The 14,515-nt window shown below is 39.1% G+C and overlaps 1 protein-coding gene across 9 annotated transcripts in view; it reads left to right on the top strand.

The window, feature by feature from the left end:
- Positions 1-14,515, top strand: part of CDIN1 (CDAN1 interacting nuclease 1) — a 205,265-nt gene that overhangs the window by 101,306 nt on the left and 89,444 nt on the right. For 7 of the 9 annotated variants that reach the window (XM_064570703.1, XM_054513619.2, XM_054513618.2 and 4 more), the window contains 2 exons: positions 7,489-7,554; positions 8,154-8,259. In XM_064570703.1, coding sequence (XP_064426773.1) covers positions 7,489-7,554; positions 8,154-8,259 — 172 coding nt within the window. Of the gene's footprint in view, positions 1-7,488; positions 7,555-8,153; positions 8,260-11,322 lie in introns of all 9 variants that reach the window. The other 2 variants (XM_064570704.1, XM_064570707.1) reach the window with 2 other exon arrangements.

Below are 14,515 nucleotides of genomic sequence, written 5' to 3'. Positions count from 1 at the left end.
TGTTTTGATTTTTATCTCTCCAGTGACTAATGAGACCATGTTTTGCTGCCTCTCCCTACCCCCACCCTCTCCTTCTCAGGAGTAAGGAGGAACTTTGGACAAAAGGCAAGGGAGGAAAGGAAAATAGTGATAGTAAGAAGACGATGAGACTGTTTGTGGGCGCCTGGGTGGCTCAGATGGTTGGGCGTCTGCCTTCGGCTCAGGTCGTGGTCCCAGGGTCCTGGGATCGAGTCCCGCATCGGGCTCCCTGCTCCTTGGGAGCCTGCTTCTCCCTCTGCCTCTCTCTCTCTGTCTCTCATGAATAAATAAATAAAATCTTAAAAAAAAAAAAAAAAAAAAAGACGATGAGACTGTTTGCACTGTCAGAGGCTATGAAAGAGCTTATCCCAGAGGCTGGAGACAAACTGTTCATCCTCCATGGGGGGGGCATGTCTCCAGGTCAGAGGGACTTATATTAGTGCCTTCCACAGCCACTGTCTGGTGCAAATTCTTGTTACATTTGGCTTAATAAGGTTGGCTCTGGAGATACTGTATTCTTTCCAGTGAATGTTGCCCTGTTAGTAGAAGCGAACAATTATTTTGAGTGACACCTGAGAGGCAGTTGCTTTTTCCCTGCCTCACCCTCCCATGTTTGGTCTTGCCTTATGACAAACCAGCTTATTTTACATGGGTGCTTTTCTAGCATTCGTGTATAACTGCGGGACTCCAGGAGGGTATAATCTGTAAAGCCAGGGAGGCTTAGTGAAGGATGTCCCTTGCTGTAAAAAATTAGGATCTTCGTTCCTAAGAGTTCATCTGTTCCTGCTGCTTTATTCCCCACCTGAAGCAATAGTGCTCTGTTGGGGGAGTGATTATGATGTGACAAACGGGGGATTATGACTTCAGGTGAAGAACAGGCAGTGGGAACAGATGAGATTTAGAGGGCTAAGGTTGTGTTTATGTGCAGATGTTAGTAGTAGAGAATAAGAAACTAGAAATAAAACATATGATTATATAGGCTAAAGGGAAATGACATGGTTGGGTATTTCATAAGGTATCAAGTATTTAAATTCCTAACTCTCTGAAGGTTAAAAATAAGATACAGTTTTCAGAATCATGGGAATGTGGTATTGGAAATGGGATATGGGGAATTGGGTCCTTCTTCCTTCCTGAGGAAATTATCATGGTGTGGGATCATCTTACTCCCCTTATTGAACATGCTAGTGTGCGCTTCTCCCTGGGACCAAGAGAAAAGAACCACGGATAATACATATATGCTGCTAGAAGACAACACAGTCTCTGGAACTTTGACGACAGGTTACCCTGGGCCCTTCCCTCCTCATGGCTCTGGTTGGATAACTCATGTCTGCTGATTGTCTGCTTTCCTGGCCACTTAAGATATTGGAACTCCTTTGTGACAAAAATCGAGTCAAACTAAATTATACACATACTCAAGGATGTATATCTGGAAAGTCCAAAGGAGAGGAGTTTGCTTCTGGTGTGTATAGAATCCAGAAGACAAAAACAGTGTCATCAGTCTCTCTTTTCTCCCTCTTGTGTTCTGCTTTTTTCCATGTTGGCTTCGTTCTTAGGCAATAAAGATGATCCCTGGTAGTTGCTAGTTTGTTTATTCCTTAGGCTTCTTAGTCCCAGAGACAAATTGGTGATTCTCTTTTGCCCATAGTGAATCTGAGGAAGGCCTCTAATCAGCTACAAGTGTCCACCCCTGAGGCTGATGGTGGGGGTCACATTATTGGTCATTCCCCAGAATCGTATAAGAGTAGGATGGCAATGCCAGACAGAATGGGATGCAGGACCAAAAAAAATCAAATATCTCACGCCACAGAAAATTAGTTACAGGTTGGAACTTTAGTCCCCATGACCAAAAGGCGTTGGGAATCGAATATGTTGTGAGATTGGCTTCTAGGGTACATGCACACGCACGCATGCACGTGTGTGTGTGTGTGTGTGTGTAGAAGATCCTTTTTGTGTCTCAGAACTGCTAATACTCCTTTCTTCATTGAGATTAGTTCTGGGACAGATGGAGCTGGCCCTGCAAAAGGGTCTGACATCAATGACGACAGCTAAAAAAAAAAAAAAAAACAAACAAACAAAACTAGAGCAAAAGCTAACATTCAGCCATTCCTCAGAATGTGGTAGTTGGACAGTGTTCCATCCAATGCCCTTATTCTGTTTAGTGGAAACTGGCCCCAGCCGGTGCCTTTCCAACAACTTGCCCTTTTCACTCTACCATTCTGATGTGTCCCTTCTTTTGTGGCATTCAACCCCAAGAATTTAGAATGTGGTGTAAAATATAAAAGAGTTCTATTTCTGTTGTTGATATTCGTATCTCCTGTCTCCACAGCCACCGGTCAGCAGGGACCAGCCTGCTCAGCTCCACTTTGTACTGTCCCAGCTGTGTGACCTCCCATTTGTTTCCTATCTTTAGGGCACTTCAATTTTCACTAGTATTGTCCCCTGAAGACATAAGCAAAGGACAAGGTCAGAGCAGTCAGTTGTATTCCTTATTAGTAGCTTTGATAAGAGGCTTTGGGGGAAGAGGTTGAAACTAATGGCTATAATGAAATTTGGGGTTCTCTAAAGATTTCATTTATCTGTGCTATGGGTCTCCCCATTAAATGCATAGCTGTTCTGTGTACCTTTGCCCATGGTATGCATATCATAGTAACATCTATTACTGAATCCTTGCTGACTTCTTAAATTGGGTGAAAAAGACTGAAACTCACTCTTTGAGAACATAAAAATACGGATACGAAGGTCATAGCTCCAGGTACTGAATGAGACAGTGTTTTGGGGAAAAAAAAAAAAAAAAAACACAGAAAAACAAAATACTAGAGTAGAAAAGATACACTGTAGTTTTCATTTGTGTTCATATATATCTTTTGCCTTTCCTCAATTTAGTAGAAATGTAATAGGTGTTAAGATTCTTTTTATCATACAATGTATTTTAACCTAGCATTTTAGAAACCTTTTGACAAATTCATAGATAAAAGGCCATGTCAGAATGTTACTTTTCGTTTTCAGATGTCATGAACTGGAATTTTGCATAATTTTCCTGGGAAAAACTGTATTTCTTAAAAATTTAAAGCCTTTTAATAAAACAAAAGAAAACCTCAAACTTTTCCTTGGTAGTCCTCATGCCCTTCTATGATTCTTAAGTATAAGTTAACTAGTTTCAGATGTGTTTTGTTCTCTGACTCAAAATCAGCCCTTTATTTTAGAAAAAGAAATTGTGTAATTAGTACTTAATTGCTTTGGATATTTTGGGGCATTTAGAGGCGAGGGTAATTAAAAGACCAGAGAAATTAAACTTTCACAGTGTTCTTTACGTATGTGTAATTCCTTTTTAAAATCCCCTCCAAAGGCAGGCCTGGCAACTTAAAAATAAATGAAGACCTGGGTTGCTTTTAAAAATTTAACATCAGTTTTATCTGTGGATGCAGTTTCATTGATTTTTTTAAACTTCAGTTGGAGAGAGGGCCATTGTAATGCTAGAAATCAAGAGATTACCTAGTTCATTTCCTCTTTAGGCACACATCACCTAAATAATATTGGACAGATAGTCATCACCCTTCTTATGCTTCAAGATCCTCTAGGAGTAGAATTAGAATTTTTTCGCTACTTCATAAATGTCACACGTGATCAAATTTAAATATTTGCCATAATTAAAAGTGGTATGTGGTCTGTTGGGACAAACTAGAATGTGGTTGATGTAGGCTCTTGTCTGTATCTTTAGCTATCCGAGAGGCCTAGGTTATGGTGAGTCACCTCAGTCCTCTGGGCCACTTATGTGTAAGTTAGAATATTGGACTAGCAATCTCTAAGACTTTACAAGTTCAGAAATACTGTGTTTCATGGGTCACACACATTATCTAAAAATCCCACATTTTTGTGGATCTCGAGGCTAAGAGGTCTGCTTTTAAGCAAGAATATTCTGTTAATTTTGATAATGAACACTTGAACTGTGACATCAACAAGCTTAGTAGTTATGAAATATATTGGGTGTTTTTAACATACACCTTAAATATGACCTTACTTCATATTTGCTATATTCACTGAATGAGATGGTTATACAGGATTGGAGATTGATTTCATATTGATCCCCAACGATTTGGGAAGTTATACTAAAAGCACTATTCTCAAACATTACTGTTACTCTTTTTTTGTCCTTTCTAGCTAATATTCTTCTTCTTTTTTTCCTTAATTCTGATCCTTTTTTTTTTTTTTCTTAAAGAAAACATTAGGTTACTGAAACATCCAATTTTCTACTTGGGAAGTTCAAAGAATCCTAAGTAACCATTTGGCTCCAATATGTACAAAGAGCTATAAAAACCTCGATGAAATGTATAATTCTCAAGGAAAATATAAATTGCAAAACTGACTGTTAGAAGAGACAAAAATCTAAACAGATTGGTAGCCGTCAAAGAAATGGGAAAAGTAACCAAAGAGCCGCCCCACCAAAGTAGCGCTAGGCCCAGACTGTTGTTTGTGAGGAATTCTGCCCATACTTTAAGGAATGGATAATACCAATGTTATTTAAAATATTGCAGATCAAAGAAAAAAAGTAGGAAAACTTCCCATGGGTATTAAGGAAAGGGATGCAGTTCCTTCTTGAATGATTGAGATGAACCTCAGAGCAAACAGTTGGGACCAAGGATGAAAGATAGCAGTAAAAGATATCAAATAAAACCTTGAACTTTGGGCCACATTTGTTGCCCCTGTGCCTTGTTGATTAATGAGAAGTTAAATCAGGAAAGAAAATTATTAAGTCAGTCTAGGTAGGCTTTGTAGAAGGCATGGGTATTCTTTAAAATGCAGTTGTATTTTATTCAGTTAGCCATTTGAGCATTAAATACAAAGCATACGTTGGTGGTAAGAGTGGGGCAATGAATAGGTTTTAAAAAAAGAAAAGGAAACATTAACTGTCTTCAGAGCAGATGCCTTGCATCCAGTATGTGGGAAACAGGGAGTAAGTACAGTAAGACAAGGGAATGAAGACAGAATGAACAGAAAAGAAGTAGTGTGGCCTGGTGACTGAGCCATAACCTCTAGATCATGGAGTTGGAACCCCAAGAAGATGGTCAACCCAATTTTATATCCATACCCAATGGTTTGGATAAGATGTGGTAAGGAATCTTTAAAGGTCTGGGGGCCAGGAAAGGAGCATAATACAGAGGCCAGGAAATCAGACCAGATGGATGGGGCTGACCTTAAAAATATCCCAGTGGGATGATCCATGATAGAAACTTCTCCTGGGGCCTAAACCAGGTGAGCAGGACCCCCTGCTCATAATGCTACTTCTTACACTTGTGCTGTCATTTCCTCTAAACTTTGCCCACATTGTTCCCTCCTTCTTTTTTAGGAAATCTAGGATGAAAGTAACAGTGTGAAAGTTGAAACAGGGATGGCAAGGCAGTGAGAGTTTAGTAAATAAAAGAATGGGGAGGAGACCCACTAACATAACATGGTATTTCAAATGTGTGGATTAACCTCGTAGATTTGTTTTAAAAAAATGTGATGTCAGTCGTGGTGACACAGACTTCTAGAAGCTGTCCTTTGGGTACAGTTACTATTGTATCAACTTCAAACTGAGAGGGAGGGAGGGAGGGAAGGAGGGAGAGAGGGTGGAGTGAGAAAGTACATTGTTATACTTGCAAGTTCTCCACTGAAAGATGGAAAGATTCCCTAGCCTCACCTGATGTTTTCTGCCCAAGTTTTGTTTTGTTTTGTCTCACATTAAGTGACAAAATTTAAATTGTAGGTATTGTGTTAGTAATTTTGGTGCAGTGAACAGGAGTGTAACATCTGCTTTTAAAGGGGTTTTAGTATGTGCATTTGGATAGCTTGGTGACCTTCGAAATTTTGTTTTGAGCTGTGTCAGAAACATAATCATTTTTCTTTCTGAAACAGATTCTAACATCTGCAAAGGTTGATCAAGCTAGGGTAGTTTTAATAAATTATTAGTCTCAGTTTTTTAATGTCAACCCAGCTTTTAAAACTGTTGATCAGCTATGGGAAACATCAGCTCAAGGTGCTTCTAAAAAATGTCTTTTCCATTAAATATTCTCGTTGTGGCCAGTGTATTGAGAGGATAGAAATTTGTTCCAGTCTTGTTCATCTGCAGTCCAGTTTTCCAAATCCCTCTTGTTTTTAAAGTAAAATTACTTAAATTTGTATTTCCTTATCTCAATAGTTAACTTAAAATTTTTTATATTTCAAGGAGGGGAGATTGTTCTGAATTCTGGCATCAATCCTCCAAAGTCTGGATAAAGGACATCCACTTCTAACAAAATTTCACTTAAATATCTAGTTTAAATATGGCTTGTCATTAAAAGGTTATTTACGTTTAAAATGCTGACCTTTCAAGATGTACACAAGAGTGTTCTAAAACAGAGTTTCTGAACATTGGCCATGAAACCACTGTCTTGGGCTGACAAATGGATTGGAAATAAGCTACCCAACACTGGGAATGGGCCATTAATTTTAATCAAAGGTGATGCAGGAAGGCGAATGGGATGCATGACAATGTCAACAGCCCAGTAGGGGTTAAGAGACCACACAGCCTTCCTTGTTACTTGGTTGGGCCATTAGTTGAGGTTGGGTGAAGACAGAAAGCCATGTCTGGAATTGAATGACCAGGTCACTCCAAAATCTAATGGAGAACTCCTCATTTCAGAAATCACATTGTAATGCCATTAGAAGTCAAGGACAGCATTTAGAAAATATTGGAAGTTTTTTTTTTTTTTTTTAACCAAGCACCTTGCTAGTTTTTTCCAACTTTGTCAAGCTCCCTGTTTCCTGCCTCCTTTCCTTCTGAATGGATCATTGATATTTACAGAGGATCAGGAAATCGAACGGACTTAGAAAAAAAATCTCAAAGCCTGTTTGCTTCTCAGAATTACATATTGTTAGTTGTAAAACTCTGGTAAATGCCAGAAACAATAGCATACCAAAGGAATTAAGCAGGGCAATTAATTCTCTGTAGTGATCTCATTGTCCTTGTCCCTTTCTGTGTTCTTGTGTATAGGAATAGTTTTACTAATTGAAACTAAACTTTCTTAATTGCTTTAATGAAAACATTTGTTTTATAGTTATAAAGGCCACCGTGCTTGGGCCTCACTGTAAATTGTCAATATTGCCTGATAACATTCGTGATATTCATGGTGGTGAAAGCCTTTTCTTTTAATCAGTAAGTATGTTTCATTATTTTGAGTATTTTCAATTACAAAAAGGTAGCATATGACAGCTTGAATTAATGATATTTATAATAAAGACATAAAAATGCAGAAGGGACAAAGAGGCATTTTTACATCTATGCTTCAGGTTTGTTAAGAAAGTTCATTTATTCTGACACAGCCTTGCATGCATAAGAAAGATATGTATGACTGCATTAGCAATTTTTATACATTTTTAAGAAAGAAAAGCAATTATATTGCTGTCTTGTTAATGGAACACTGTTATAAGTAATAGTATTTGTTCTTTCTGTAGATGAAGATCAGCTCCGTGCAAAGGGTTATGACAAAACACCAGACTTTATTTTACAAGTTCCAGTTGGTAAGTCCTTAAACTGTCTTATGCATTTGTTTATAGTGAAAGGGGATGTGTTTTCTCCATAGATTTATTTTTTTTTTTACTTTTTGTTAATATTAGCAAATGTTACCAGAGTAGATTAGCTTTAAATGGATGAAATTGTTAGAAAAGATGATTTTAGAAGAGCAGAAAATAATTGGTTCAGAAGAAATCTCTGCCTTAAAAACGTTTACATATATTTAAGCAATAAACATATCTTCTGAAGACATTTTGGGTGCCATTTTCAGGTCATTTCTCTAAATTCTGAATTTTTAAACATGATTCCTTTGAAAAGCCAGACTGGCTCACTTGGGTTTGCTTTCACAGTACTTGTCCACTTACAGAGGCAGTGTCAGAATAGGAGGGGGATTTTTTAAAATGATGATGAAAATAAAGGGGATGTGATTATAGCATAAATGGTCTTTGTAAGGAACATATATGATGTGTTGTTTTATAATTCCATTGATGACAGCAAGGGCCGAGCCCCCGCTCATTAATGTGAAGCACAGAGAGGCCTAGGCAGAGTTCAGTATTTCCAGTCTTCCCTTCTCTTTGCTCTGTATTAGTAATGCTTTGTCCCTTAGCTGTAGAAGGGCACATAATTCACTGGATTGAAAGCAAAGCCTCATTTGGTGATGAATGTAGCCACCATGCCTACCTGCATGACCAGTTCTGGAGCTACTGGAATAGGTAAGGTCCCATTATTTTTCTCTTAAGATAAACGATACTCGGCTGAAATCTCATTAGAAAAAGTATTTTGTTTAGCTGGTAAAAATGCTAGTAGTCTTTGTTTCTGGTAAATACAGAGACTTGATTAATGTATTCATTTCAGATAATTTAAACTTCTCTGCTTTCATAATGTTCCTTCATTTTTTAAAACTAACAATCTCTGCATAAAGTCAAAATTAGTATATACTCCCATTTTCCGTTTTACAGCAATAATATTGGTAGCACTTAAAATAGGAATAATAAGGCAGGGTGCCTATTGACACTAACTTTTTATCCTTTGGATGTGAAATTTATGCTTACTCTCAGACCTTTAAAAAAATCATATCCTCAGCTCTCTGAGGAAAGTGTCCAAGTGATATCAAAGATCAAAACGATTTGCCTTCCAACAGAAAAACAGTTTACCTACCAACTTCAATCAACAGTCCTGACTGAAGCCATGGAAACCTCATCGATTAAGGGAAAGGGTTGGAGGGGAGGATGCTTTATTATCAAATTCCTGGGCCTGGGCCTTCATATTCTCTCAGCTAATCCTCACATGGAAGTTACTTTTCCCCCATTTTACAGATAACAGAGTCTCAGAGAGAAAATAATATGCCATACAGTTAGTCATCATGCATTTGTCTTTCTCGCTCCCAAACCTATGCCCCTTCCAGTACATCTCTGTTGTCATTTATAGTACAACTGTTGAAATTTTGGCTTTTTCTGTTATTGAAGTGCCACATTTTCACACCGTGCAATTTTTCCCCTTAGAATAGGAGGTAGGGCAAGGGGTAACCTTTCTAGATTAACTGTGTTCCTCAGTCACTGGCCAGCAGTAAGAATACAATAATAAGATGACATGGGCCCAGGTCATTAAGGAGTGAGACAGTAGCATCTGTGCACAATAGTCTCATCCTGGGGAAGAACAGAACAAAACAAAAAAACAGTGACAGGCTACAGAATTTGGTATTATATTGTTACTCAGCTTTACAAAAGGCCAGCAGACCTCGTCCGTAGCAGCTGTGCTAAACTAAGCCCACTTTTTGCCATGGTAACAATGATCAGGACAAAATGCTGAATGTAATGGCTTTCTTGATTTTCTTGTGTAATTGTGCGTAGCATCCGAGCTTTACTTTACAGGGATGGAGGAGAAAAGTGCAAAATGTTTTAGAAATCAATGCTGCTTCAGCGTTCCCTATCTTTTATTCAGCCATTATTCAAATTAGCAGTAATGTGGCAAATTGAATTTTAGATTTTTAACAATTTTTTGAGTTTGAAATAGTAAAGAAAGCATCATCTTTGGTGATACAGGGAAAGCAATGACAAGAAAATCAAATTGTGTAAGTTTAGGTTGCTAAAGCATTTTTAACTCTACTGAAAAACAAAACCATTATGCACTGAGACGGTGCCCCCACTTTGGTACTCATCAAGTCTTTTATGAGGAACAATTACAAATTGAATTCCAAAGAGTAGCGCTTACTTGAAAGTCATATTTTTTTCCTAAAACAAGTGAACTATTTATTGAGTGCCTACTATGTGTCTAACACTATTTTAGAGGTTGAATAAATACTCTAGTCAGTAATCGGACCCCCATGCATTATTGACCCAGCTGGAGGGGATCTGAGCTATGGATAATTTAATACAGTTTCCTTTGGACTGGATTTTAGATTATTTCGTTGTGTGCTACTTTTTCTATTCTAATGATGGTTTACTTACATGACTATTGGTTTACATTCCCTAAACATGTTCTTTGAATATGTACCAGCTCTTGGGCATGACTCATTCGGGGTATATTACGCGATAAGGGAAAGTTAGCCTTGATTTTGAATGTTCCAGATCATCCAAGGAGGAAATACTCTACACAGAATTCAGTAGTTTTACCAGATGTCTGCAGAGAGGCCAAGAAATGGAAGTAGTGGTGATATTCAAAATGGAACACAGAGGCATTTACTTGGATATAAAATTTTGATGATAACAGTGATACGGACTTACCAGTGATAGGACATTTTGACAGGAGAACTTAGCCAATTTATGAAAGTATGGTATCCTACTCTTCATATTTTGCCTCAACACAACTCACATAGTAGTTGCTGAAATTGTTGAGAGTGGAGGAAATCATCTCTCCCACCTGTAGGTAGCCTTTCAAGGAGGCTATTGACTGGTTGGCATTTGGGCTAATTGCTTTATTTGTGTGATGAGCCTCTAGTTAACATAAACACTGTTATCAAATTGTCACACTATTTTTTAGATTATATGTTGGATTTTACAATAAGACTGTTCAATGAATATTTGTAGAATCATGACCTTGTATAAACCCATTATCTCACATAAATAACTACAGAGCCCTTAATTTTTAGTTTAATGTTTCTACAAGTTTTCTTTTTTTGTGCAAGTGGATATTCTTATTCATCCTTTCAGCAACTTTGACAAAGTTGATCATACCCTACCTCTATTAAAACATCTTTTCTTGGGATGCCTGGGTGGCTCAGTTGGTTAAGCGACTGCCTTCGGCTTAGGTCATGATCCTGGAGTCCCAGGATTGAGTCCCGCATCAGGCTCCCTGCTGAGCAGGGGTCTGCTTCTCCCTCTGACCCTCCCCTCTCTCATGTGCGTGCTCTCTCTCACTCATTCTCTCTCTCTCAAATAAATAAAATCTTAAAAAAAAAAAATCTTTTCTTGACTTCCGAGAGCTACTCTTCTGGGTTACTTCCTGCCATCCCAGCAGCATACTCAGTTTGCTTTACTGGCTTTTTCTCCTTCCAGCTCTACACTGGAGCTGGGCTCTGGAACTCAGTGCTCAGCCCTCTGCCCTTTGCTATCTACATTCACTTCCAGGGTTCTCTCTTGGAGCTTTCATCGGAGACTATGGTTTTATATACTGTATCTGTAACAGTATCTCCTAATTCTTGCTGCCAGCCCTAATATGTCCGCTGAGTACAAATTTGTTTGTTTATCCAACTGTCCATTCAGTATCTCCTCTTGGATATCCAGTAGGTATCTGAGACCTAACATGTCTAACATTAAACCCTTGATTTTCCTCCCCAGGCTTGTGGCTCCCCCGATTCCTCCCATGCTCAACTAATGGTGCCCCAATTTGCCCAAATACTCAAGCCAAAAACCAGCCCATCACCAACCTACCGGAAAATCCTTTCAGCTCCATCTTTGTCATATCTCAAATCATGCCTCAGTATCACCTTCTTACCTGGCATCACCTCACTATCCGTCATCACCTCTTGAACTGTTGCGGTAGCTTCCGAACTGGTCTCCAGACCTTAACCTTTACACTCCTGTGGTCCGTTTTTCATACCCTGGCCGGAGCGACTCTTGAAAAATACAAATTAGATTGTATTGCTTCCTACTCAAAACTCCTCAGTGGCTTCCCATCACATTTCAAATAAAATCCAAACTTTCACATGACATTCAGAGCCCTGCATGATCTAGCTCTCTACCATCCCCAGTTATCTGCACACCTGCCTCTCTCTCTCTCTCTCCCCAACTAAGGCTCCCTCCCTCTCTTATACTTCTGCAGCCGCACTGGCTTTCTGGGCCTTCCTAAAATCTACACTGCTTATTTCTACTTCAGAACTCTTACTCTGGCTAATTCTTCTGCTTGGAGTTTTCTTCCCATTTGGATCTCCACATGGTGAGCTCCTCACACCATTCAGGTGTCTGCTCAAATTCCCCTCCTCGGGGATACTTTCCATGACCACTCAATCTAAATGACCTCACCTCAGTCATCTCTCCCTCCTCATTTGGTTGGACTTTTCTTCATAATATTTATCCCTATCTGAGTGAAAGAATAAACATTTATATAAGCATCAATTTGTTTGAATATGAGCCTTTATTAAAGAGCTTTACCTTTTATATTGCTGTTGTTAATTACTATATGTAGTGTGCCCCTTATTCCTTTGTAATCAAAGCTTCAAGAATTTTCCCTGGCTTAATTAACATCAGAAAAATTTAAATTTTGCAATGCCATCATCTTCCCTAAAGTCAAAGACATTGAGTACAGATAATAAGCTGCCTTTCCTGTGAGCAGGCCCCTGTCCCGGGTATGAACTTTGATCAGATAGCTCCTCAAAACTCTATAGTCTCTACTTCCATGGAGTTAAAGGAAATAAAGAGTACCTCTGGGAAGCAGCATTTGGACCATAATATAGCCCCAAATTATATAAGGCTATATATATGATTGTAAAGAAAATACATACATATTTACATATATGTGTATTTATATATCCCGTATACATAGGTCTATAAATACAAATTGTATAAAAACCATGTTTCCTTGTGCAATTAACACCCCAGAAGCCTTCTCATTCTACTTCTGTAATCAAAAACTGAGTTATTTGACAATTTGACCTATATTACTAAGTATATTTTCACATCTGATGGTGACAGTTAAAAAAAAAAAAAGAAATTCTATAATCTGAGGCCAAATTACATACACGGGTTCTATACATACATGTGGCCTTTCAGAGAAGTAGGAGCAGACACCCTGTGCTCACTTTCAGTGTTTGGAGATAAGGTAGGTCCATCTGAAGGAAAATATTAAGTGACCCTAAAGAGCAAAGCCTCACAAGCCTCTAGGCAGCACGTGCACTGTGCCCGACAACTACCGACCAAGAACGTGGAAATCTCAGCTGCAGGTTCAGCCCTGCCAACTACCATTCTGGGCTCATGCTGGCCCCCATGAGAAACCGAAGGGCACTTGGTAGATACACCTCTTCATTTCTCTCAGAGAGGATTGACACTTGTGACTGGCAAGCACAAGGCCGAGTTTTGTTTCAACATGCTTTCCCTGCTTAGTGAGCCTTGAAACAATGGAGGGAATCTCTCCTGTTCTTGGGTTTGAATCCAGGCCATGCCACTTTCCAGTCCCGTGACTAGGAACAACTTGCTTAACCTCCCTGGGTCTTCGTTTTCTCCTATAAAATAGTGTCAGTAATACCCTCTTGACCATGTGGTCATGAAGATCGGTTATTTAATACATGTAAAGGACTTTCGAAGTGCCTGGCAGTCTACAACAGATATTAATTCCTGTGTGTCTCTTTCTCCTGTGTATCCCTGTCTGATAGAATTTAGAAGTCTTCTGAGTCGACACTTATTTACCTTCTTTGCCAGATAACTCCTCCTGGACTACTCAGCTTGGCTGACATCTCTTTGGGAAATCTTCCTGCATTCCACGCTTGCATTCGGTACCCACTCCCGTGTTCTGCTAATAATTTCATAGCATGTGTTAAATGTTGTAATTTCTTGTTTACATGTCACCTTCCTCCAGTTAACATTGAGTTTCATCTTCTCTGTATGTTTTATCTGTCATCAAATGCCCGAAAGCTGGTGGAATACCTGGCTGGTGGAGGTGCCAGTAGGTGATCAGTTCTAAGGCCTCTGGTACATGGAGTGTGGCCTAGAAAGGGATTGGGGGGATATACAGCAAGTGGGGATGTCCCCTTGGTCCTGCTGAATCCTCACCCCATGGGTTAGGATACAACCAGAGGGGTCCAGAGCAGAATCCTCTCAAGTTTTGGGCCAGGCCATGGACCTCTCTTGAAGGGTTCTAAATAACAGTACCAAAGGAAGCAAATACATGTATCCTCCAAAGTCATTTTTTTGTACTGGTGTTAGGATGTGAGGGGAAATGAGCACCAGAGGAAATATGGTCTTAATCACATTTATGTATCATTGAAAAGATTAAGAGCTGACTTCCATATGTCAGAATTTTGAAACTTTGGCTCCAGAGAGTCTACTCTCCAGAGGCAATGCTAAGCTAATACCTTCTGCCACAAGAATTGATTTGACTTTAGTTCTTACCTCTAAGTATATTTTAAAGATTGGTTATTTACTCAATGGTTTAGCAATTGCTTTCTCTGGTCTGTGCTGCCTTGAGAGGTGAGGCACTTAGAATGGGGCTGCCTAGCAGTGAGAGTTAAGGAAGGTATTTTTTCAGAGGATGGCCAAAGTTTTTCCTGCATTAAGATACTTCCAGGAAGCCTGCAATTAGCCAAATCACAGATTTCCAGTTATTTCAGTTCTGTTAAAAACAAGGCTGATCACATCTGTCTTAAGTTGGACTGTGTGCCTCAGCAATAGAAGCTCTTGCAAACCTTCAATTACAACAGCCTCAGAAGGCACTGCTCCAGTATACTAACAAGTAGTCATCAGCAGCAAGAGACAGATTGACTCATAATTAGCAAATGCACTGGAGAGGGCTTCTCTAAAGGTAAAATATAATCATTTG

The sequence above is a fragment of the Mirounga angustirostris genome, unplaced genomic scaffold, assembly GCF_029215605.1.
Source record: "Mirounga angustirostris isolate CCGP_5_RB_7025 unplaced genomic scaffold, mMirAng1.0.hap1 SCAF_9, whole genome shotgun sequence".
In the NCBI taxonomy this organism is placed as follows: Eukaryota; Metazoa; Chordata; class Mammalia; order Carnivora; family Phocidae; genus Mirounga; species Mirounga angustirostris.
Note: the sequence above shows the minus strand (reverse complement) of the source record. Positions and strands in the feature narration are given on the sequence as shown.